The 23,653-nt window shown below is 33.0% G+C and overlaps 1 protein-coding gene across 1 annotated transcript in view; it reads right to left on the bottom strand.

The window, feature by feature from the left end:
* ITGBL1 (integrin subunit beta like 1) overlaps positions 1–23,653 on the bottom strand; it is a 372,203-nt gene that overhangs the window by 18,336 nt on the left and 330,214 nt on the right. Inside the window, exon 8 of the mRNA XM_074299468.1 lies at positions 21,294–21,410. Within this exon, the coding sequence (XP_074155569.1) occupies positions 21,294–21,410 (117 nt within the window). The remainder of the gene's footprint in view (positions 1–21,293; positions 21,411–23,653) is intronic.

The following is a 23,653-nucleotide window of genomic DNA, read 5'->3' as shown; positions in this document are numbered from 1 at the left end:
TAGTTTGTGGTTGTTTGTCCTTCGTTTTTAAAGAGGAGCATGAGGGAGGTGATGTCATTGAGTGAAGGAAGGATGTGCAAGGTCATCTGGTACAGTTTAGGTGCCAGGAAACAGGATATTAGGATAAGGAGGCAAGAGTTCCAAGAGCTCCTTCAGTGCTCTCATCAGTACTCCCTGTGCTTGCTGAGAAACTTCCCCTTTCACCCACCCCTCTCACCTCTGTAGCCAAGCAATAATCAGATCAGGCAGGAGTTACTATGAAAGCAGGAAGACAAATTTAAATAAAAGAAAGCAAAAACAACATGAGCCATCTTAAAATTGGATTCATCAAGACCAGCCAGCAGAGACAATGCATTTAAATAAATTAGACCACTATGAGCTCAGAATGCTCTGCCACAGATCAGACACAAACACTGCATAGGAACATTTGGGGAAGCTTTCTTAATTTTGTGCATCTTGCATTCAATTCTGCTTTGCTCATAGAGCACAGCAAATTGTCCCATGCTGGGAGGTCCTGTGCCAGTGTCTCCCGTGTTGTACATATATGTATACCCACAGAAAGAGAAAGAGACTGAGACTTTGTTCACCGGAAGAAAAAGAAATGACTTAGTCACATGGAGAGACATTAAATGTATAATTCTATGTTTTCCTGTCTGTCGGCTCTTCTACTCTATGTCTGAGTCCAAAAGCCAAAGCTTCTGACTCATACCTGTCAATGAGCAGCTAAAGATAGACTTCTGGACCTGCTCCAAACCCACCTCACTTGTGACTTAGGGTTTTTGTATATTCAAAATTCATTGTGTTCCAAAAGCATGTTATTTCATTCATTCTGTCAATGGGAACATAATAAGTATTAATTAGTAAGAGAAAGGATGTTGAAACTATTTTTCATGGCATAAATAATTGTGATAAGATGCTAATTTTATCATGTTACTCCACAGCTCAAAAACTTCCCATAGCTCCCCTTGAGATTTAAAATCTGCATTAGCCAATCCAACCCATCTCCACTCCCCCCAAAAAAACACCCCCTAAATCACACTGTTGTCCCATCAGCAGACCAGTGGATTTGTCTAGCTATTGTCTCTCTTCAGTGTTTACTGAAAAGGCACAGTCTCGATTTATAGCTTTCACTGATGCAGTTCCTTCAAATTAGCATTGTTCTCTTTCTCCTGTGCCCACAGGAAATAATAATATTCATTCTGCAGGGTACCTACCTTCTCCACAAAGCCTTTCCCATATAATCTCATTTCATGAATTTTTATAATGCATAATGTATATGCTAATTATTTGAGTAATTTCCAATTTGCTGCTTTCTTAGTTAACTATTTCATTGTATATATCTTATTATCCCAAACAGCCTTTAAGCTAAGGGACAAAGATAGGCTCTTTTTAAATTTTTTTACTAATTTCACATCTACTTAGCACCAAATACTGTGTGTGTGTGTATATATATTTATGCATACATACAAATATATGTAATATATGTAAATATAGGTATATAAGCAGAATTTATATAAGAATTGACATATGCATTATGTAAGTATATATGTATGTATATGCATATTATATATGTGTATGTATATTTACAAACATACATATTGCTCAATAAGTAGCCTTTTGTGTGGGTAATTGCATTCATTATTTTAACAATTGATTCAAGAAAATTGGAACTCCTTCAGAGAAAATCATCCCTCTTTTCCATCCTTGAGAAACAACAGCATGGAATTATAGAATCAATGGTAGAAGCCAAGTTGATGTCTTGGATTCAGATTCCAGCTCAGCTTCTTACTGCCTGTGTGACCTTGAACTAATACTTCAATATCAGTTTCTTCATCTGTAAAATGAGGGAGTTGAAAGAGATGACTTCTGAGGTCATTTCTAGCTCTGAATCTATACTCCTAAATCTACTGTAATATTTCTTTTTTATAGGCAGATTCTCAAAGATATAATAAATATATTTAAATTTTCCCAAGAAAAATTTTAAGGATTAGTCAAAAAAAAAAAAAAAAAAAAAAGAAAGAAAGAAGAAAGCAAGAAAGGAAGAAAGAAAGAAAGAAAAATGAACACCCATTAGTGACCAAAAACAAACCAAAAAAATGACCATGTCTGGTGTCTTCCATATATGGGTTCAAATTCCTAGGACCTGGTGCATCTGGTGAAAATGGAGGCTTTTAATTAATCAAATTTTAATTAATTAAATTTTTAAAGAATGGGTGGGTCAAGTAGCATTATTATATGTCAAAACAGTTTAACATAAATCAGATCAAGGGAATTACTGTGGATTATATTTTAGGTTTTAATGTAGGAGACTCCTCCAGGAAAGCATTTTTTTCCCCCCTAGCTAATAGTATCCCAGTGAACAGCTGTCTCCTCAGTAGCAAGTGACTCATTATAAACATTCAGATGCAAAGTAATAAGGGTTCTTTATCACTTACTATTTCATTTATTACATTCTTTCTTAGTAGCTTCATAGGCATCTGGTCTAGATGGCATACCATTAATAATGCATTGCAGGTCAGAAAAGACTGAAGGAGGAAAACTTTTTATTCAATTCATTTGGCTTTTCACTCATATCTACCTTTAAAAGATTGTGTTTTTACATGAAAATGGAAGATATGGATAGTAGGATTGGGTCTCTTTTTATATCTTCACAAGCAACAAAAAAGGTACCTAATACCATAATAGCAATAACAAGAAGAAGAGAAAAAAGAAAAGAAATTATTTTGCCCATGTATATATATATATATATATATATATATATATATATATATATATATATATACACATATATGTATATATATATACATAATATATTTCTTTTATATTATATATATATATACAAAATAATTTCTTATATATGATATATATATGTATATGTATATATATATATACATATATATGTATATATACATATGCCTCAAGTAAACTTACTTTGGGGGATCTCTGCCCATGTAGGTGGGACTCCCTTGCTGGTGAACATAATTAACCCCAAGATAAATTTGATAATCTGAAGTCTCATTATGCTGACATCTCCCACACTAGCAAAGGAGGACCAACAGAACATTAAGTGAATATTAGAGCACAGCTTGATTTTTAAAAAAAGGCTTCTCATTGGGTTTTGCATTCAAAAGTGTAACTGCCACTAAAAGAGTTGAAACACATGAATCAGGGGACTGGAACTGAAAAAGGTTGACAAGTATGGAGGAGGAAAAAGTCCAACATTGTAATATATGTCACAAGCATAGTAAACTATAGACTAGGCTTCCTGCAGGGCTTAATGAAAGGAGAAAAATAGACCTTGTTTCAAAAATGTATTGGAATATCCTTTGATAAAAACTTAGTCAATTATGCTTAAAGCCATAGAACTCTCTAAACCCAGTAATTTGGAAAGAACAGGCATAAGTGCATATATAGCATCAAATCTGTTTTAGTGTTCTCTGGTATAAGAGAGAAATCATGGCTAAGAAGAAATACAGTAGAAGGAAGAGAATTATAGAAAAAATAAATAAAATGAATGAATGATGGACAAAGGAAAAATATATTCAGTCCAGAAAATAGTCTAATGTAATGAGTAGTTTTTAAAATGCTGAAGGATACTTAGTTGAATATTTCTGAGACAGATAAAATGATTATAAATGAAAATGAAAAAATTGAAAAAATGTAGCTATGAAAATGAAAACAATTGTTAAAGAGTAGGAATTGGAACTTTCAAGGAAGAAATCCTTAAAGGAGTAGAAAATTTACTCATAAATGTGAAATTCTCCAAGATAATAAATTCTCTGGGAATAAAAGAGAACAAAAGTATTGGAACACAAAATAACAAAAAGAGAAAGAAAATTAAACTAATTCATAAAGCCAAATTATCTGAATAGCTGAGAGCTCTATAAAACTGAATTTGAAGATAGGATGCTCAAATATGATGTAAGGAATATAAGGCTTCCAGCATGATAATTCAAAAATAAAAATTCAAATATTATTCTTCCAACATTCCAACATCACACATGAAAATTTTCCAGAACTGTTGGAAAAAAAGAATTTCAGATTATGAGAAATTCTGGAATATCAAGGTAGAGCCACTCCAAGTTCAAAACACTAACACAAATTCTGAACAAAGTTCCAAAGGCCAACATTGAAAAACAAATATTACTGAACATCTAGGAGAAAACCTGCCATGTCAAAAGAAATAAATATCAATAATGCCAGCCTATTTCTCATTTATAAGACATAAAGGGGTAGGGATTGGAAAAGAATAATTAGAAAAGTAGAAACTGTCAGATTTTCTCTCTAAATATCATATTCTGGAGAGTTTAATCAATGAGAATTTGTATGTTCAACAAAAGGAATTTGAGTAATTCCTTAAAAAGAGGTGAACTAGTCAATTTAATTGAAAACAATGAAAGAAAATAGGTTGACATATAAAATTAATAAAATCTATTCTGTTCATCCTTCATATGTATGGCTATGACTGGGTTTGGGAAAGATACTTTTTTCCTTAGAAAATAAACAAACAAAAACCAACTCACATTATATTAGGCACATTAAAAGTATAAATAGAGAGTCCATATTTGGGTAAAATAAAGGAGTAAAAATCAAAAAGCAGTTTAAAACTCAGAATGAAGGAAACAAAGATGAAAATTTTTAAAAATCAAAGTTCCTATATCCAAAACCTCCAAGAAAAATAAGAAATTCTCTAAGATCATGGAAGAACTCAAAAGGGATTTTGAAAGTCAAGTAAGAGATACAGAAAAAAAATTAGGGGGAGAATTGAGAGTAGTAGAAATGGAAATATAAAAAGCTAAGGAGGAAAAGAATGCCTTAAAAAGCAAAATTGATCAAATGAGATAGAATGAACATTTTTACAGTCAAAGGTTCTGATAAAGGCCTCATTTCCAAAATATATAGAGAATTGACTCTAATTTATAAGAAATCAAGCCATTCTCCGATTGATAAATGGTCAAAGGATATAAACAGACAATTCTCAGATAGAGAAATTGAAACTATTTCTAGCCATATGAAAAGATGCTCCAAATCATTATTAATCAGAGAAATGCAAATTAAGATAACTTGGAGATACCACTACACACCTGTCAGATTGGCTAGAATGACAGGGAAAGATAGTGTGCAATGTTGGAGGGGATGTGGGAAAACAGGAACACTGATACATTGTTGGTGGAATTGTGAATACATCCAGCCATTCTGGAGAGCAATTTGGAACTGTGCTCAAAAAGTTATCCAACTGTGCATACCCTTTGATCTAGCAGTGCTACTCCTGGGCTTATATCCCAAAGAGATCTTAAAGAAAAGAAAGGGACCTGTATATGCAAGAATGTTTGTGGCAGCCCTTTGTGTATGGCCAGAAACTGGAAACTGAGTGGATGCCCATCAATTGGAGAATGGCTGAATAAATTTTAATATATGAATATTATGGAATATTATTGTTCTGTAAGAAATGACTAACAGATGATTTCAGAAAGGCCTGGAGAGACTTACATGAACTGATGCTGAGTGAAATGATCAGGACCAGGAAATCGCTGTATACTTCAATAACAATACTGTATAATGATCAATTCTGATGGGCGTGGCTCTCTTCAACAATGAGATGACCAGATTAGTTCCAATAGAGCAGTAATGAACTGAACCAGCTATACCCAGTGAAAGAACTCTGGGAGATGACTATGAACCACTACATAGAATTCCCAATCCCTCTATTTTTGTCCGTCTGCATTTTTGATTTCCTTCACAGGCTAATTGTACACAATTTCAAAGTCCGATTCTTTTTGTACAGCAAAACAACTGTTTGGACATGTATACATATATTGTATTTAATTTATACTTTAGCATATTTAACATGTATTGGTCAACCTGACATTTAGAGGTAGGGGAAGAGGGAGAAAATTAGAACAAAAGGTTTGGCAATTGTCAATGTTGTAAAATTACCCATGCATATATCTGGTAAATAAAAACTATTTTAAAAAAAGAAGAACAAATATTAAAGAAACCAAAATAAAATAAACAAAAGAGATAGAATGTACAAAAGCTCATTGAGGAAAATGATTCCTTAAAAACTAGAATTGAGCCAATGGAAGCTAATATCTATGAGAAATCAAGATACAATAAAAAAACAAAACAAAACCAAAAAATTTTAAATGTGAAATTTTCATTAGAAAAGCAACTAATCTGGAAAACAGATCCAGGAGAGAGAATTTAAAAGTTAATCATCTACCTGAAAGTCATGATCAAAAGAAAGGCTATCATTTTTCAAGAAATTATCAAGGAAAATTGTCCTGATATTCTAGAACCAGAGGGTAAAATAGAAATTGAAAGAATCCATTGATCACCTTCTGAAAGAAATCCCTAAAATGAAAACTCCCAGGAATATTATAGCCAAATTCCAGAATTCCCAAATCAAGGAGAAAATATTGCAAGCATCCAGAAAGAAACAATTTAAGTATAGTGGAGCCATAGTCAGGATAACAAGTTTTAGTAACTTCTACATTAAAGGACTAGAGAATTTGGAATAAGATATTCTGGAGAGCAATGGAAGTAGGATTACAACCAAGAATCATCTACTCAACAAAACTAAGTATAAACCTTCAGGGGGAAAGGTAAATGAAAAAAAAAAGATTTTCAAGCATTTGTGATGAAAATATCAGAACTGAATAGAAAATTTGATTTTTAACTATAGTACACAAGAGAAGCATAAGAAGGTAACTAGGAAAGGGATATATATCATAAGGGACTTAATAAAATTTATCTGTTTACATTCCTATGTGGGAGGATGATACTTGTAACTCAGAACTTTCTCATTATTATGGCAGTTACAAAGAGTATATAAGAGAACATTGGTGTGAATTGAATATGGGGGGATACTATGTAAAAAAATAAAATTAAGGAATGAGAGAGGAAAGTACAGGAAAAAAAGAAAAAAAGGAAAGAGGGAATTGGGATGGGTATAAATGTCTACCATAAAAGAGGTAAGAAAAAGCTTTAACAATGGAAGGAGGAGAGGAGAAATAAGTGGATTTCCATAGTCATTGCTGGTGTGTTGGCTCCCAAGGCCCTCCTCTCACCCAACAACAAAGCTTTCCTGTCAACCATCTAAGTCATCTTTTGTGTCTCTGGATTAGAAATTGTCAGTACTGCTGATGATTCAGAAGTCCCTGGACCTATTCCTGCTTTGCTGGAACTAGGTCCAGGGCAAGGAGTTTTCTCACAATTATACATCTCAAGCAACTCATATGTTTTATCTGAAAACTGGTCCTATCTTACTCAATCATTTATTATTTCCACCTTCCTTTGATTATATACAGACATTTGGGAGGAATGGGATGTTTCTTTATCTGATTTCAGGGAGTTTCACCTATTCACTTTCCCACATCCAATTTGTTTCTGGTTTCTGGTCAGCAAAACCTAGGCACTAAGTTAAGATAAGAATCTTTCAGCAGCAATAAGAGGTATTCCAGCTTCCCAGTCACACAGGGTCGGTTCAAACAATGCAAGAAAGTTTCTCTATTTCCATGGTGGAATACAATTTTCTCACAAGACAGAAGTTGGACTAAATCCACAATTGAAGAGAAAGGTAACTGAGCTAAATCTAGAACTGAATCACAAAATGAAGTCAGTATGGTTCACTCAATTACCTCAAAGAAAAATAAAACAGTATTAAGACTTCTAAGGACTCTCCTCAGAGATCATGGGACAGTAAGAAATTCCAAAGAAATAACTCATTAAATAAAAATGTATAAATGAATTTAGGTAAGAAGTCAAAATTCGCAGTGTAAAATTAAAAAAAATAATACCCTAAACAGAGAAAGAGCATTTGACTCTATAATGGAGAAGCTCTTCTGAAAATTAAAAAGTTTCTGAGAAAACAATTGACATGGAAGCCACAACTGGAAGAAAACTTTGCAAAAAAAGAAAAAAATAAATAAACATCTTAAAAGAACACATATGCAAGTCAAAATGACTAAGCTTGCTTACAGAATATATGATTATAATTCTCCTTTACAGAGTATGACAGATATAAACACCTGAAGACTATAGTACAGCAACTAACAGAAAACAGTCCAACAATTCTTAATACAGGCTACAAAGCATTGATCAAGAGAATCCACATCTTTCCACAAGAATACTAAAAACCATAATTGCGTACTTTGAACTTCAAAATCTATTGTATTTAGGTGAGTTAAAGTCAATAACAAACAATAAACTGATATAAAGAGTCAACTACCAGGCATATTACTGCAAAAAAAAAAATGGAAGGGTTTTTTTTTTTTAAATATTCAAAGTGTTTATAACAGAATTTTTTTTTTTTTACTTTGAAAGTAAAGAAATTGGAAACAGAATAGATGCTCATTAACTGGAGAAGAGCTAACCACATTTTGTTACATAAATATGATGATATTTTACTACACTTTAAAAAATAATAAAAAGAATATAATAGAAAGGTTCATGAATTTATGTGAAGTGAAGCAAGTTGAACCAGGAAGCATGGTACAGGATGGCTGCTATTTGTCCTTTGTTTTCAAAGAAGATCATTGATGTCACAGGTGATGCCTTGATTTTTATGCAAAAGTGATTTAAGTGAAGCAGAGTTGCACAAAGTCATCAGCTTTGCATTCTTTTCTTGAGACATCAAAGTCCATTGGCATTTCAAAATCAAGATGGCTGATGATGACCTGGAAGAAGAAGATGACTTTGGACTCCTCAATGGCTGACCAAGCTATAAGTCATCTTCCTGACCTTGGAAAAAATTGTTCTCATCCGACCATTGCATCAAGTCAAGTCTTCATATGGTCCTAACTCATTAACCAATTGGAGGCTTGCTGGTTACTCTCAACTTGATTTAGCCTATTTACTGAGACATGGACATTGTACATATGTTACAGCTTCTTGGAGCCAGAGGTAAAAGCTGGATCTTAGGCGGGCCTCAAAGGCAAATGACCAGCATTGAAAAGAGCTAAGCAAACTCTACGCTGGAGGTGCTAGCCTTTTAGAACTCCCCAAACACATAACTCAACAATGAAAATAGAAAGAACACCAATAATGAAATGATTAAAGTAATATGCTAGAAAATAACAATGACCAAACTTGACCTTAAAAAAGTTCTGAGATTCCCTCTCCTATTCTTGTTCTTCATTCAAGAAATGGGGGAGAGACTGTGTTTGTACAACATTGCATATATCAGAGGTTTTTCATCTGGGGATGAAAAATTAATTTTACTGAATTTTTTTTTCTTTTAGGTTTTTTTTTTCTGGTTATGATAGTTTTCAGGGTAGAAGAGTGAGGAGGAATAGAATGGGACATACAGATGAAATGAAATAATACCACTATAGCAATAAACCTGTTCTTGACTGGTGAAAAGAAAGAAAAATTATCCAATCATCAATTTTTTGAAATGAACATTGTGACTTCATAATCAAACATAGGAAATAAATAAAATAACCAAAATTTGCTTTATAAAATAAAATTCCAACAAAATTAGAAACTTATGATTATCTATTAAATTTGTATTAACTAAGATTAATAATTCAAGAAGAAATTGAGATTTTTCAGAGGCAGCTAGATGACATGGTAGAAAGAAATTGAGATTTTTAAAATAACTCAATCTCTATAGGAAAAAAATTAAAATCCACAAATAGAGTATTAAAAAGTAAAAAAAAAAAAAAAGACAAAAAAAAAACCTACAAAAGAATTCTAACAAATGTTTAAAAAGCGATGAATACTTATGCTATAGAAAATATTCAATGAGGGGGCAGCTAGGTGGCGCAGTGGATAGAGCACCAGCCTTGAATTCAGGAGGACTGGAGTTCAAATCTGATCTCAGACACTTAACACTTCCTAGCTGTGTGACCCTGGGCAAGTCACTTAACCCCAGCCTTGGGGGGGAGGAAAGATAATATTCAATGAAAAAACTACTCTGAATAGCTAATGACTTCAATAAAGTAGTATAATGCAAAGGAAACTCACAAAAATCAGCAATTATTTATAGTATCAGAAAAAATGGAAAGAGAAATCCTTATTAAAGTAACAATAATATTAATAATATAAATATATTTGACTAATTTACTGAAGCACTCACAAGAATGGAATTGAAGAACAATTGAAGAACACTTTTTACATAAATTAAAGAAAATGTAAATATTTAAAAGACATTTATTCTTGCATTTAGCTTATTACAATAAAAGTAAATATCAAAGTTAATTTATATATTCATTTCCATGCAAATCAAAATACCAAAGTTTTTTTTTTTAATAAAACTAGATAAAAGCAAATTTAATTTAAAGAATTTTTTAAAATGTAGGATATGAAATGAGATGATGAGGGGAAAAAGCAAGCATGAAGGAGAAATAACAGTATTTGCAAATCTTTAATTATACTATGAACTTATAAATTCAAAACTATTTAAAGCAGTACTGGTTAGGTGAACAAAAGAAATGTACATAAGTGAAATAGAGGAGAAAAGCATGACTAGAAATAATTGAACACAGCAACCTCATTTTTGGTAAATCTAAGAACAAGGAACTACTAGAAGATCTTTCTACTTTATAAGGATTACTGTGAAAATTGGAAAGAAACTTGATAGATACTTAGGTTAGGGCAGCCTTATGGGCAATATAACACAATAAACTACAAGGGACTAGCTATGAAGAGTTCAAAAAAAAAAAAAAAAAAGAAAAGAAAAGAAAAAAAGAATGCAAGAAGATATCTCCCACAATTATGATAAAAGGGGATATTCTTTATAAAATAAAACATAGTTTCAATTACAAATGAGTAAAAATGTTTAAACAAACAGGATAAAATGTAGCTAGAACAAGAAGAGAGAAAATCAGGTGGGTAAAAATCTTCATATTAATTTTTTCACAAAAAAGACATATCCAAGACATGTATATCTGATTCCCTATATAAATTGAGAGCCATTTCCCACTAGATGAGCATAAGATGTTTTCAAAAGAAGTTCAGAATAATAAAAATATGAAAAATGCTTCAACTAATCACAAGACAAATGTAAACTTCAAATTGTGAGATACTACATTCTACCACATTGACAGAAAGGATAAAAGATGAGACTAGTCTGTCTTTGAAGGGATAGTAGCAAGATTAACACACAAAAACAATTGGTGGAATTGTGAATTAATGCCACCATTCTTGGGGAAATGTTTAATATTAACTTAGAGAATGCACTAAATTATCCATTATTTTTTTAGTGAATCCACTAATGAGTACATTTTACAAAGAATATCAAAGAGAGAAAGAAAAAAAAAATACTTCACACATACCAAAATACTCCTAACAGCACTTTTTGTGGTAGCATTTAAAAAGAAAAAAATAAACTCGGAAACAAAGTTCCTATCCACTGGGAATTGACTTAACAGAATGTAATACAAAATGGAATATTATTGTTCTGTTAAGAAATGACAAATGCAAAATGTTCCAAAATACATAAACTGATGTAGTTAGAACCAAGATATTGTTATATGAGCACCTAACATCATAATATGAATGAAATAACAATAAAATGAAAATTAATTCTTATTAACTATAATGACTAATACAGATTCCAGGGGAAAATATGTTCATACCTTTAAATCTGTCTTTTTGGTGGAGAGGTGAGAGACTCTGGGTGCTGAATATTATACTTATTGTCAAATGTCATATATTTATTCATATTTATTCTTTTTAGATTTATCTTGCCTATTCCTATATGTCTTTGTTGTCTTCCCATTAAAATGAACACTTTGTACATAAAGTTTCATTCACCGTTTTTTTATGTTCAGTGCCTAGTACAATGCCTGGCACTTAATTAATACTTGCGGCTTCTTGATCCCCATCCTCAAACATTCCAGATTCTTAGATTTCCTCACATAAGTCTATCACATAAAATATACTTTCCCTGCTACCCACTTGTTTGTACCAATTGTTTCTTTTGGATTATATATACTCTTCCAGGCCCATGTCTCATGCCATAAAGATTTTATGATAAATTTGCCTTCTTCTGTTGAAATCACTAGTGATCCAAATTCATGCACTTGTATGTAGATATCTTAGATCATGAGTTTTATTTTGGGCTTTTTCCCCTTGTATTTTGTTTCCAGTGAATTTCTGGGTTTCTCACCAAAATTTCTCACTAAATTTTACCTATTGTTAAGGTTTCTATGCTGGTTGATATAGCTATGTAATTTTTTTCTTTCCCCTTCCTTTTTAGTTTAAAGCTTAAAAAAAAAAAAAATCAAATTTGCAAGAATTAAGGCAATTAAAAAAAACAAAAAACAAACAAACAAAAAAAAAAAAACAAGTTGGGAGGCTATCCTGGCCAGGATCTCACATGTTAAGGTCCAGATCCCAGAATCCTTAATCCTAGTCTCCAGCACTAGCTTCTTAACCATATATGTTCACTTGCTAAATCTGCTTTTCTCTTCTAAAGGCTTTGCTGAAACTAAACATGCCAATCTCTCCCAGATTGCAGCTATGAATTAATGAATACCTTAAAATGTAGGCTAAGTAACTCAAAGAAATATTTTATATTTCCTTTCTTTTTCCTTAATTTGGAATTTTAAGAGAGACTATTTAAACAAATGAAATGAAAAATGTTAATAAGCTATCCTTCCCTTTCACTAAAAATCATCGTCCATTTATATCAATAATTGTCATTTGTTACATTCCATGTTGCATTCTCTGTTTAAAAGTCTACTAAACCAAAAAGCATATTTTCACTTGAACTGAAATTTTATTGAAATGAAAATGATGCTATGAAACTCAAACTCTGGCTCCTCTGCAAAGTGTAATTGAAAATGGAACCAATTATGAAATTACTTCAGGTAATTAGAACATCTAGATAATTGAAGCAAATGTTATTCTTGGCTTTAAATTAGGAAGAAGATCCCCTCAGGCAGTCCCAAACCCATTTTATCCTCTATTTTGAAATCTATTTTTGATGCAAAAATACAGAAAAAGACTGCAAAAGATGGAGCAGGTCATGGATTGTTCACTTTTCAAAAGCAAAGCGACTTAAAAATCAAACTTCAAAAATCAAACTTTGGCATGCTCAGTAGAAATATCAGCAGAACCAAAGGAAATCCATAAATTTAAAATTTGTAATAAGTTCTACCGAGAACTTTAAAAAAACACCAAAAAATTAAAAACAATTGAAGAGACCCAAAAAGAAAAATTTTGACTCAAATTATTGGTCTCTTTTTATTCCTATTCAACCATCATTGAGCTATCAAAGTGGTTTTTCTAAAGTTCAGGTCCTATTATGTCATTCTACTTACTTAGTACATTTCAGTAGGTCTTTATTGCCTCCAGGATCAAGCACAAAATCCTTTGCTTGCCCTTGAAAGCTCTTCCTAACCTAATCTCTTCCTAATCTTCCTAACCAATCCCCCAGCCCTTTTGAGTCTACTTCTCTTTTATTCTGTGCAATGCAATCTTTGATACATTAACATTTGCTTTCTTGTTATTTATCCTTTGAGCAAGACATTTTTTTCCAGATTCTGGATATTTTCTCTGGCTATCTCCCATGTCTGGAATATTCTCACTCCTCATCTCCACATACTGAGCTCCCTGAATTCCTTTCCATCACAGAGAAAAATTCCATCTTCTTGAGGAAGCTTTTTTCAAGCCCTCTTAATTCTAATGCCTTACCTTTGTGGATTTTATAATGTAAATTTATAAATGTTTCTGTGTTAGGATTATAAGATGATAACTCAGGTTGTCTAAACAATTCTCTAGCTCAGAGTGTCTGGTCATTATTTCTGTAGCTGCATTTTCTCCAATAGTTCTTTTGACAGCAATTTGCAAACGTCCCACAAAATCCGCAAAAGGTTCATTGGGACCTTGCTGTATTTTAGTGAAAGCCTCTCCCCGATCTTTCTGTCCAGGGAGGACACCCTAAGCTTTTATTGCAGCCTTAGTAATTTGCTCATACACTGTCATGGTATATTTAACCTGTTATGAATTCTCTCCATACTGACCTTCACCAGCTAAGTGCTCAAAAGTGAATTGTGTGTTAACTCCTGTTTCCAAATTGCATCTGACTTGGATCGTACATAATTCATGAAACTCCGCAAGCCACAACAGATTTTGTCCAGGTTCTAAACATGTCCTTGCTATGGATTTTCCAATCATTCGGGGTTAGGACTTCATAAGACAAACCATCTAGTAACATTTTAACATAAGCTGATGTAGCCCCATAAAGGGTTTACATATTTAAAGGAGTTTGCACCTTTAAGAGGAGCAAGTTCATTCATTGAAGTATTTCCCGAAGGCCCCTGAGTTCTCACGGGCCCATTCTCTGGGAGGATAAAAGAAGACAACATTGGGCCTGGACAAGCAGTCTGGATTGGGGAAGGACAAGAGCTGGAGGAGATCCAGACATCTGACTATGGAGAATGCCAATGAGATTGCAAAAGAATTATATGGGAACTAGACAAAGATCCTTCTTTAGAGGAGATCATAAGACGCTGTGCTACAGTAGGAACAAATACTTTTTACACTCAGACTATGATGAACATGGAAAGAGAAACTTAGCGATGCTTTCAATGTGGAAAAATTGGACATCTAAGAGCTCAGTGTAGATATGGAGATAGAGTGAGAAGACAGGGTGAGAGAAGACCTAAAACTCCATGTCCAAAATGTCACTAGGGCTTGCACTGGGCCTCTGAATGTAGATCCCAGCTCCAAGATATCAATCAAAAGATAGGTGGGGCATGATGGCAGCTGAGGTTATACCCAAAGAGCCTTTAGAAGATCAGGACTCTGATGTGATTTATCAGTAATAAGTAATCTATAAGTAATCACATGGAAGAAAGGGATTACTTGATTACTTGATAAGTCAGCCAAAAGGCAATCAGATTGCAGAAATGGATTACACTTGGGGAGAATACAGGCCTTTTAAACCAACAGGGCTGTGTCCAGTGCAAACAACTCCAATGTAATTGCCAGATGATGAGAGATTTAGAAAGTGGTAATTAGGAGGAAATTAGATAGGTTAACTGCCTGGGAGAGAGGGTTTGCTTGTATTTTAACAGACAGAAAGAAACATGGGTGCCAACAAGCACCTGGAGAGACAGGAAAAAAAAAAAAAAACCCAAAACCTCAAAACAAAGGAGAAGATCTAAGAAACATCTGACACTGAAAGAGCATGGCTAATAAGAAGACTGTTAAAGAACTTTAAAACCAACAGGAATCATTGGATTTCCTAACACAAGATGAGACTAATGGACAATGGACTTATGGACATTTATAAATTCTCAATTTATGGTTATTTGATCATATTTGTTACATCACTTCTAGCATGTGTTATGTTACTATGTGTTTATGTAATTTATGTAATTATGTGTAATACCTCCCATATTGATGGATTTATGTTTCAAGGTCATGACCACCCTATGTTCTAAATCAAAAGAAAGGGGAGATGTTAGGATTACAAGGTGATAACTCAGGTTGTCTAAACAATTCTCTGGCTCAGAGTTCACACCTTTGATTCAGGCCTTTGAAAGGAGTTTGCACGTTTGGACTTCTTGGGGGGAGTTTACTTGTTTAAAGTAGTTTGTACCTTTAAGAGGAGCAAGTTCATTGGTTGAAGTATTTCCCACAGACCCCTGAGTTCTCACGGACCCATTCTCTGAGAGGACAAAAGAAGACAACATTGGGCCTGGACAAGCAGTCTGGACTGGGGAAGGACAAAAGCTGGAGGAGATTCAGAACCAGGAGCCAAGAAGAAGAAGAAGAAGAGGCTGGCTAGAGGCTCCAGAAGCCTCCCAAGAAACCTGCTCACAGAGGAAAAGATTTTATAGAAAAGAGATCTCCTCCCAGAGAAGGATTATAACTTAGAGATGACAGGACCTTTACATTTTGGTGTCCTACGTGGGGTAAAGATTTTTCCTTATCCTGACAAGGACTTATTCTGAGCCCATCAGAAGAGCTAGCCTGGACCTTTACATTTCTGCTTATTGGCTTCTCTCAATAGACTGTGGGCTCTTTAAAGACAGAAATTGTCTTTTGTCTCTTTATGGCTAATGCTTACTACAGTACCTGATATATAAGGTAAGTGTTTAACAAATCTTTTCTGACTGACTAAAATAGTCCCTGTCTTTAAAGAGCTTAAATGCTATCAGAGAACCAACAACTAAAAATATAAGTACAAATTTATACAAAATAATAATGAAAAGCTCCAAGAAATTCTTTAGAAAAAACATATTCAAATATAATTTATGAAAAATATGAGATTTTAGTTATACACGGACATTTGAAATATATTTTATAAATGAAAAACTTTAATAATATTGTAATGTGAAGAAATTCTAGTGACCTGATCCAACTTGCTCTCTATATAATATCCATCTATCCATTTTTTGGGTGTTCTACAGGAAGATTCTCCAAGAAAATAGCATCATTGAAGAACCTTTGTTAAAAATAATTCTGAAAAGACGGATTTGAAAATGTTGGTTGAAGGATAAAGAGAGTGAAGAGCATCAAGAGACAGATATTATCTTTTGGAGAACAAAATAATTTCCTCCTCCTGGATGGGAGACCAGCCATTCAAAGTGCTAAAGAAGGAGACTATAATTATAAAGGAATTTATAGGAAGGTACAGATGCAGCTGTGCTATAGCCCATAATATTCACACTAATATATAACAGAAAATCTTACATTTTCTAGGACAGAACAACAATTGTGAAGTTGTCCATTCTAATAAGAAAGGGGAAAAAAAACAAGCCTGGGGACTCAGATTCATCTTTACAATTGTCTTGCCTTGTCAGGTATCTTAATTCTCTTTTTCTCATCCTTTGGGGAAAATAACTCAGTGTTTATTTTAGTGAATGTGCTCATCTCTTCTACTCTTTTTTTTTCTTTTCTTTTTCTTTTTTTTTTTTTTACATAACAGAGAACAGTTTAGAGATAAAGGAAATCCAAGATTTCTTCTGATAATAGTCTTGGTTTATATAATACTATACATTAAATTAGCCTTTAGAAAAAAAGGTATATAAGGCCAAAAGCCGTTCTCCAATAGATACCTGATCAAAGGATATGACAAGTTCTCAAAACAATTGAGAAATATTACAATAAGAAAGAATGTACGAAATCACTAATAATAAGAAAATGCACATTAAAAGAATTAAGAGGTTCCAACTTCTGCCTACAAAACTGATATAGTTCACTAAAGTTGAGAATGATCAATGAGAGAAGGATTGTCAAAGGATGAGTACATTAATGCATTATTGGTGGAGATATGAACTGGCCCAGTTATTCTAGAAAACAAGTCACAATTAAGAGAATAGAGTAAAAAAAATCAATCCAGAATTAGCTCTACTTAATATCCTCTAATGTCATAATTTTTGTGTGTGTTGGCTAGTACTGCTGATCCCTTTTTTCTTCTTTCTTCCTCATTAAAAATTATTAGCTTCCTGGGAGATACATTAGAAAAAAATAGGAAATGAAAAATATCAATAGAAATTAATTTTTTAAAAAAGAAAAATTAATAAATCCACTATTCAGTGTCTTAGCTCCTCCAAAGTTTAGTTCAAAACAGCTAAAATATCCCTTTTCCTAAGCCAGAATATTATTTAAAATTATTTTTAAAAAAAAGTAGTTTCTCAATATACTAATTTCTCTTCTTCAGCATCATCTTCATCTTTCATTACCAGCATATATATATATAAAATCCCTTGACCATTTTACTCATAGACTTGTTAAGGGTACTTAAGTTATTCCATGCAGTTCTCCAGATCCTTTCTTCCCATTTATATACTCACCTACCCTGTCATTTTGTTTCTTTATCCTGTTTGCCCAAATGTTAATATCTGCTGTCCCCCAAATGTACTGATTCACTTTGGGGGACAAAGAAGTCTGATTCCAACCTCTCTTTCCAGCCTCACAACTCTAAATAGAGACAGACTAATCTACACCAGAGAACACTCACCATCCCTTTTTGCCCAAGAAAATTTTATGTGACTCCAAGTATATAGGTATATGAAATGATATACCAATCAAACTTTTCTGAAAATAAATCATAATTTCACAATCCCCACATTAAATTATGTGACCCCACATAGATTATACCCTGATAGTTTAAAAATCTTTGATCTATACTACATTGCATCTCTACCTAGAACCTTTTACAAAGCCAGTTCTCTGCCTCCATTCCTAGAATACTCTCCTATTTCAATCTTACCTTTGGAAATATTTAATTCTTTTTATCCTTCAGATCACATCTTCTTCAAGAGGCTCCAGTTGTTAATACCTCCCACGATTTCTCTATATTTATTTTGTGTATAATTCTGTATCTGCTTATCTATGAACATATTATACTTCCCCCTCAGCCTTCTCAAGGGAAAGAACTGTCTCATTTTTGCATCCGTATCCTCATGACAAAGAGCAAACATAAACAAGCAAATGCTTATTGATTAACCTGAGAAAGACCTAGCAGTTAGTACATGTTTGCACCAAGAATCTAGACTTCAAAAGTTAGGTAATTGAGTAAATCTCAAGTGAAGAGACACTGCTAAATAATAGTGGCAATACTGAAGTGGCAATAGGGAGGAGTATGTCTACTTCCACTTTGGGTCCAGAAGAAATACCCAGTACTAGAGAGAAGAGACAAGGATATCGTTCCTTTCAGAGGAATCCAAGTTTCATCAGCACCAGAAGATAAATAAAATTGTGGTGAAAAAATCGTGTTACATGGTTTTATCAGTACCAGAAGATGAATAAAATGATGGTAAATAAAACCTGTTACAAAACCTTTTATTTTTTAAAAAACTGTTATGAGTCATGCCATACCATAAACTACAGGATTAACTTTTAGAGTAATCCTAAAATCATTAGGAAAAAAACATCTGGGGTGAGAGTAGTCTATAGCAAATTATATAAAAGGCAGTATAATGTAATGAATAGAAGGGTGGACATAGAAAATCTACTGCCTCATATCCTTATTAGTTGAGTGATCATGGACAAGATACTTAAACACAATATAAAATCCCTAGATACTGTATATCTGGATTTACTGCTGTTGCAGCCTCTTTTGCCATTCACTGGTACCCACACTCCTGCTATTAATTTCATTTGAATTTGCTTGTACAGAAACTAGAGGGGTTCAGAAATGTGTCAATCAGATATACAAGCTCTCAATAATTCTCTCATGATAACTCCCATGTTTTCACCACTGAATGAGAGGATCCTAAGGCATATATTTGCACAGAGCCTATCACATTTTTTCTCAAGGCTCCATCAAAATGAATGCCCTTTTTCCTCCTCTATACTCAACTTTTGGGGCTTCTAATCTCCTGGATACAAACTTGATGACTCAGTCCCATAAATAATCTCTGAAAATCAGGTTCCTTCACTCAAGCTTCATTGAATCACATTCACTATCTATTTTTGTTTTTTCCTCCTCCTCATCCTCTTAATTATTCTCTATACCAGCTTCATTAGCTTTCTGGGAAGCAAGAGAAACATTAGGAAAAGTATGAATGAAAAATAAAAAATATCAATACAAATTAATCTATCAAAATTCCATCAAAAATTCATCAAAATTGAGGTTTCTTATTCCATGCACTAATGTTACACATCCAGTCACTAGTCTCTCCTATCATGTTTAGTCATTCTAAAGAAAAAATGTTGATAATCTAACATATATCTAGGGAGTCACTGGGGAATAAAATGAAATTGAAGAGTTATAAGGGGTAGAAGGAGTCTTGTACTGGGATTCAAATAATCAAAGTTTAGGAGAAAGGAAGTAGAGGTAGATTATGTTCCATGTAACAATAATCTGGGTGTTTTCCTGAACTGAAAATCCAGTATGAGTCACCAATATACTATAGCAAAAGCTAACATGGTCTTAAGATATATCAATAAATTTCCAGCATCCAAATGCTTAAAAGTAGTCATTTTTTACTCTTTTTTTAGTATCCTGGACACTGTATTTTAGGAAGAATATTGATAAACTGGAGCAAAACAACTAGAGCATGTAGAGAATTAGAATTAGTCAAATGAGAATTAGTTAAAAAGTAGGAATGCTTAGTTTGGAAAAAAGGAAAACTTGGCTAGAAAAGATAATGGTATTGTTTTAACTAGTTGAAATACAGTCATTTGCAAAAGGAATAATTTTTCTTTTATTTTTGGCTCTGAAGGACCAAGGACTCTGAAGGACTAAGAATAACAGATGGACTTCAATGAGGCATTTTTCTGTATTACTGTAAAAGAAAGTATCATAACCAACAGATCAAAATGGCCCTAGAGATGCTACTGGAAGCTGGAGAATTAGTGTTTGAGATCATCTAGTTGAAGCATGGGTTGCAAGAGATAACCTCTAAATCTGTGATTTAATTGGTTCTCCATATAGAAAGCTTAAATTCATCCTCCGCTATTTATTTGTCATCTGGGCTTTAGAATAAATCATCTAGTGATATGTTTAAAATTCTTAATAAGCAGTATTCAAAGATCTGTAATTGTTCTTATAACTGAAACTTTACAGCTTTATTTGGGAGATGGAGGGATAGGTCATAGTAATTCTTGTGGATTAATGATTAATATAGCAAAAGATCAAGAAATAATAATAAATATTTATATAATGCTTTGGAATTTGTAAAGTATTTTACAAATATTACCCCAAATATCTCTGAAACATATACCTTCATTTCAGAGATGAGAAATCTTAGATAAAGGATAAGTTATTTGCCCTGTCACATACTTAATATCATATTTGAAATCACATATTCTTGACTCCTGTTCAACTTTCTATTGTACCTATAGTTACCTCTTTTCATGTGATAAAAGGTTTTTCCTGGAATAGGAATAACACACTTTAATAACATATTATTGTTTGTTGGGCTTAAAGGTCTAATGTTTGTGTATTAAGTTATGTCTTCCTGTTAAAATGAAGATATACATTAGCTTTCACAATACTAGCTAGAGAGCAAGGCTGTGAGATCATGATAATGCCAGCTAACCAAATAATAGCAATAGTTAACATTTATATAGAGCTTATTCTGTGCCAGGCACTATAGTAAGCACTTTACAATTATTATCTCACTTGATCTTCATAACATCCCTGGAAGGTAGGTGCTATTATTAGTAGTATTTTACAAGTGAGGAAACTGAGGCAAAAAATGGCTATATGATTTGCCAAGGATCATTTAGCTAGTAAGTGTCTAAGTCTAAGAAAGGGTTTGAACTCATATTTTTCCAACTCCAGGCTCAGTGCTCTATTCCCTGTACCACCTAGCTGCTCCAAAAAATACAAGTTACATATAAGGCAGAATAGCCATTTCCCTTATGGGGATGGATAATACCTCCACAGACTGTCCCATCCAAGTCTTCACACTTCCGATCATCACATTCACAGGTCTTGCCATAAACTCTGCTATCTCCTGGAGGATAGCAGGTACATTGCCCACATTCACATTTGCCTGGGGAGACAATAAAGGGAAAAAGGGTAAAATTAGCTCCACGGTATCATAACAAACTAGGGGAGAGGTGAGGAAGAAGCAAAAAGGACTAAATAAAAGCAACCTAAATCAATTCTATTCCTGCTAATATTTCAGTAGCCATCATTCTGTCTGTGTCCTTGCTAAGATAAGGTTCAAACACAAGTTCTAAAGAGAACAGATACAGAAGTTGTACGATATTTCCATATTGTACAATTTCTGTATCTGTTCTCTTTAGAACTGGTGGACTTATTTACCCCGGGGAGTCTTCTTCCATTAAATCTTTTCACTGGCCATTCACTTACAAAGACAATTCGACTGAGTCAGACTTCTCTTGTCACAGACTTAATTAAATAGAACAAGTGAGGTCATACTTTCAACTCAATCATGTGGCAATTCATATCTGGCAATAAATTATAAAGGAGTTGATGGATCTTTATTGAACAGAACAACACTAAAGAGTATCCTGAAACGCCCAGAATTTGATTTGTGACTCAGTTTGCCATCTTGAAATTAATATTTGTAAATATTTTCAAATGAATATTTTATGATCATCTTTACATTCCAAAGACTTGCTAGTTAAATCAAATATAAGTATACATACATATACATATAAATATAATATACATATACTATGTATACACACATTTATGTTTATATACACATATATAATATGTAAAAAATATATCTATTATAACAGGCTCTTAACAAGTAGATGCTCTTAAAAGAAATGGTTATTTGTTCCTGATATAAAATAAAATATAGAACATATGAAAATACTGAGATTTAGGAAATCAGAAAGTTATTAATAGCAATTTATAAATTTCTGAGTCTTTTAAAGCTATTATAATTTACCAGTAAAATTCAATATCCAGCCTTTGACATCTCTCCTGTAGTTTCATCCCTCCTGAATTTCTGTCACACATCCTTCCCCACTCTTCTACTGTGCCTTTTGTGATCACTGTTTTCTTGTTAACAAATTACCTTTCATATAAAAATTATGCTAGATCGTTATTCGACATATAAATTTTATTTACTTATATGGGCATAATTTGTTTCTCCATAATGAAATGCGATGTCCTTGAGAACAATGATTATTTTATTCTACATGTCATCCATATAATCTCAATAGATTATTTGTCTGACTACCAGCACAGTGCCTTGCAAACAGTGTATACATAAAAATGTTTTTTAAATTAAAATTAATCTGGCATTGATCTTTCTAAAATGTAATTGTAATATGAGAGAACTCCTACAATCTATTATTAGATCAGCCCCTACACTTATGGGAAGTCCATGAAAATTTTCATGGCTGTGTCTACTATCTTTCATCAATCTTCTGATATTTATGAAACCTTATTAAAGGGATTCAGTTTGGTAAGGAGTTGAGGCAAAATATTTTTTGTAATCTATGTTTTTACAATAAGAAAAATAAAATCTAGTTATGTAATTTAATACTTATAGGAGAAACAATGACCAAATAGATTCGAAAAATTTTTCAATAAAACATACTATTTTTTATTCAATTCAAATGTTTATTTGAAATAAAAGTTACTAAAAATCATCTACATGTATAGTTCAATGATATAAACAAAACCTAGGTCCTCTCCTCATAAAGGCTACATAGTGATACATAGCAATGGCAGTCTGGCATAGAGGATGAAAGGGTGAGGGGATGGAGTTGAGTTGGACTTGGAATTGCAGGATTCAGCCTTGACTTAGAAGCAGACAGAGAACAGACCCTACAATAAGGAAGACCAATCCAGCTTCAGATACTTACTTTTGTCTGGTTCAGTTTCTTCAAATATAAAATGGGAATAATAACACATACCACCCAGAGTTGTGAAAATCAAATGAGATTAGCACTTAGCACAGTGCCTGACACAATAGTTAAAGCTTAATAAATGTGTTTTTCCTCCCCTTCCATACATACACACACCCCCTATTTCTCCCTGGACCACTAACTTATCCCCTATAAACCTCACTTTGTTCATTTGTAAAATGAGAATATTTTCTACTTCACAGGACTGATGTAGAGAGAAAATTAGATTCATGTAAATTGCTTTTTAAAATCTAAAATTATTTTATAAAAGTGAATTAGAATAGCTTCACAGATTGCCCAATCCTACTTCTACCATAACTGGATAGCTCCTGGTCCTACTTTTGTCGCTATGCAAGTAATGGAATGTTCAGTGGGGTGCAGGGGGGAAAATGTTGTATTTGAC

This window comes from Sminthopsis crassicaudata, chromosome 3 (genome assembly GCF_048593235.1).
Source record: "Sminthopsis crassicaudata isolate SCR6 chromosome 3, ASM4859323v1, whole genome shotgun sequence".
In the NCBI taxonomy this organism is placed as follows: Eukaryota; Metazoa; Chordata; class Mammalia; order Dasyuromorphia; family Dasyuridae; genus Sminthopsis; species Sminthopsis crassicaudata.
The sequence above is the reverse complement of the archived record's forward strand: the minus strand, read 5'-3'. Positions and strand labels throughout refer to the sequence as shown.